At 48.1% G+C, this 2,478-nt stretch overlaps 1 protein-coding gene across 1 annotated transcript in view; it reads right to left on the bottom strand.

The window, feature by feature from the left end:
• Window positions 1–1,702: 1,702 nt before the first annotated feature.
• Window positions 1,703–2,478, bottom strand: part of VOLCADRAFT_99806 (uncharacterized protein) — a gene marked incomplete at both ends in the record, with an annotated part of 3,045 nt that continues 2,269 nt past the window's right edge. The window contains one exon of the mRNA XM_002958483.1: window positions 1,703–1,750. Within this exon, the coding sequence (XP_002958529.1) occupies window positions 1,703–1,750 (48 nt within the window). The remainder of the gene's footprint in view (window positions 1,751–2,478) is intronic.

Genomic DNA, 2,478 nt, shown 5'->3' with positions numbered 1-2,478 from the left:
CGGGGTTATGAGCCCCGCACGCTTCCGCTGCGCCATCTCGATTCTCATGTGCACACCTACCTTCAACTCTCGCCACAACTCGTGGATCGTGGATGCCCGACAAGCAGCTCCAACCAAACCGAGTAGAGCCTTTGCCCTAAGGATGAACCTATGGCATAATGTAACAATAATAATGGCCATGATTATCGCCCAACATGCAATAAGGGATGAAAGTGTCGAGGACAGCTAATTATCTTCAGAATTGTGTTATGTTATATATGTGTATGCAGCCCCTATCTAGAGATGTGTAGAGTTTTTGAATCCCTATATGTATTGCCTGTCTGTTCTGAAACCGACTTTGAGCATGTGATTTTGGCGTTGTCTACCATCCCTTCTTTCCTGGAGCCCACTTCAGATATGCTCTGGCACATGTCTTGTACTGTACAAGTTGTACTCTGTTTTGGCTTGGATTCAATGACACCAAGGTTCATCCCATGGATTTGAAGTGTCATCATAATGTGCTGAGTGGGAATTGAGCCTGCGACATCACAACCACCAATCCTCTATCACAATGATGTAATGTTACAAATGTAATGTTACAGAGTGGGAGGCTTCTGGGCCGCTTTATCACATTGTCAGTTCTAGATCATTTATCACCTTACAGCACCATCCACCACTACCACACTGTACTTCGCCATACGAACTGTAAGTCCAAGGCGGCGGATCCAGCCTTCAGGGACCCCTCCTCATCCATTCACCCGAACACCCGATGAGACGGAGGGTTCGGCAATCGCCACCAATCCAGCGTGCGAATCTGGTCCATCAACTGTGACCTCAACTCCACATCTCAGCAGCTAGCCATAATATCGCGCTCCCGACTAATTCGGGGGTCTCCCCAGGAATCGAACCCAGGACCTTAATCAGGACCTTAATCACAATGATAAACTTTTACAACTCCCCCCCTTGGACTTCAATGTTGTCCAGAATGTAACATATACATAAAAGTGAGCACAAGGATGGGGACCACCTCTGGGAGCCAAGGGGGCCCATGGATGGTCAGAAGCCATTACGGTGGTGCTCAGCATGGATCTTGAGATCCTCTAGAGGATCTCCCGCTCCCCTGGGCTCGATGCGCCTGCGTGTGATGTACCCAGTCTGTGATGTCCAAGACCTCCTCGAGAAAACAATTGCAAGCCGCTGCAATAGGTCGGCGACATACACATACACATGGTATGTGCATGTCCAAATGTTTGTGCATGTACATGCACCTAGACACATGTGTTTATGTGTTTATGTGTGTGTGTGTGTGTGTGTGTGTGTGTGTCTGCTGGATACATGTATTCTAATCCAACGAGTGTATGGTGCTCCCTACAAATCTCTTAATCATGGAGCTATGGATTTGGTGCTAGCACCTTTGAATGCAAGCTAAGGTCGGTTATGATGGATGGAGAGCTGTACTTGCACTACTGCACTCACAGAGTGCACTAATAAGAAAACCTGGCATATGTAATCCTGTTTGTGGCCAGCCGTGTACACGCATGACGATGGATGACATATGTACACATATACATGCATACACATATGCTGTATTGCACTTTATTTGCAGTCCCTCACTTGTTTGCTTGTCTCCCTGCTGTGTGCGTGTGCCTTTGCATCTATTTGCACAGGACAGAGCACTTTAAAGTTCACTACACCATAGCATTCATTCCTTCCTGCCTGGGTGTTATTGGCATGCAACAATGCACCTAATACCCAGGACATACACCTGGACCTGCAACCAGCACACACGCGCTTCGGGCATGTGGGACAACAAATTCGAAGTAGGTATGGAGGATCGTGCACATGCATGGGGGCGTGCATGCACAAATGAAGGCAGTGAGATGCCTGTGGTTCACCGTAGAATGCTTCAAAACATGCGAGTCACTGCTGCACCAGCCGGGAATCGAACTCGGGTCTGGTCCGTGGCAAGGACCTATGCTACCACTATACCACTGGTGCTCTGTAAGACACGGGAACTGCTCGAGTGAGCACCACTGCACACAACTATATCAAGAGTTACACACATGCAGACATACAATGTGCACAGAATCACGTGTTCTATATACCTAGGTATATGGGTATGCCTCTCTGGTGCCCGTAATAGGTTTGTCTGAGGGAGCACCAGTGGTGTCGTGGTTGCATATATGGGTCCTTTGCCGCAGACTAGACTCGAGTTTATCCTCGACTGGTGCACAAAAACATGCATGTTTTGTAGCATTGTACGGTGGGCCGCTGGCTTCTCAGCATTGCCTTGATTATTGGATGTGCTCTATCCACCTAGTTTGTTGTTCCATATGCCTGAAGCACATGTGTGTTGGTAGCAGGTCCAGGTGCATGTCCGAGGTAATGTGTGCTTTGCCACATGCCAATAACACCCAGGCAGGAAGGGATGATGCTCTGGCATATTGAACTGTAAAGTGCTCTGTCCTGCGCCATAATAGACGCAAAGACATAAGTACA

This window comes from Volvox carteri (assembly GCF_000143455.1).
Source record: "Volvox carteri f. nagariensis unplaced genomic scaffold VOLCAscaffold_96, whole genome shotgun sequence".
NCBI classification, from domain to species: Eukaryota; Viridiplantae; Chlorophyta; class Chlorophyceae; order Chlamydomonadales; family Volvocaceae; genus Volvox; species Volvox carteri.
Note: the sequence above shows the minus strand (reverse complement) of the source record. Positions and strands in the feature narration are given on the sequence as shown.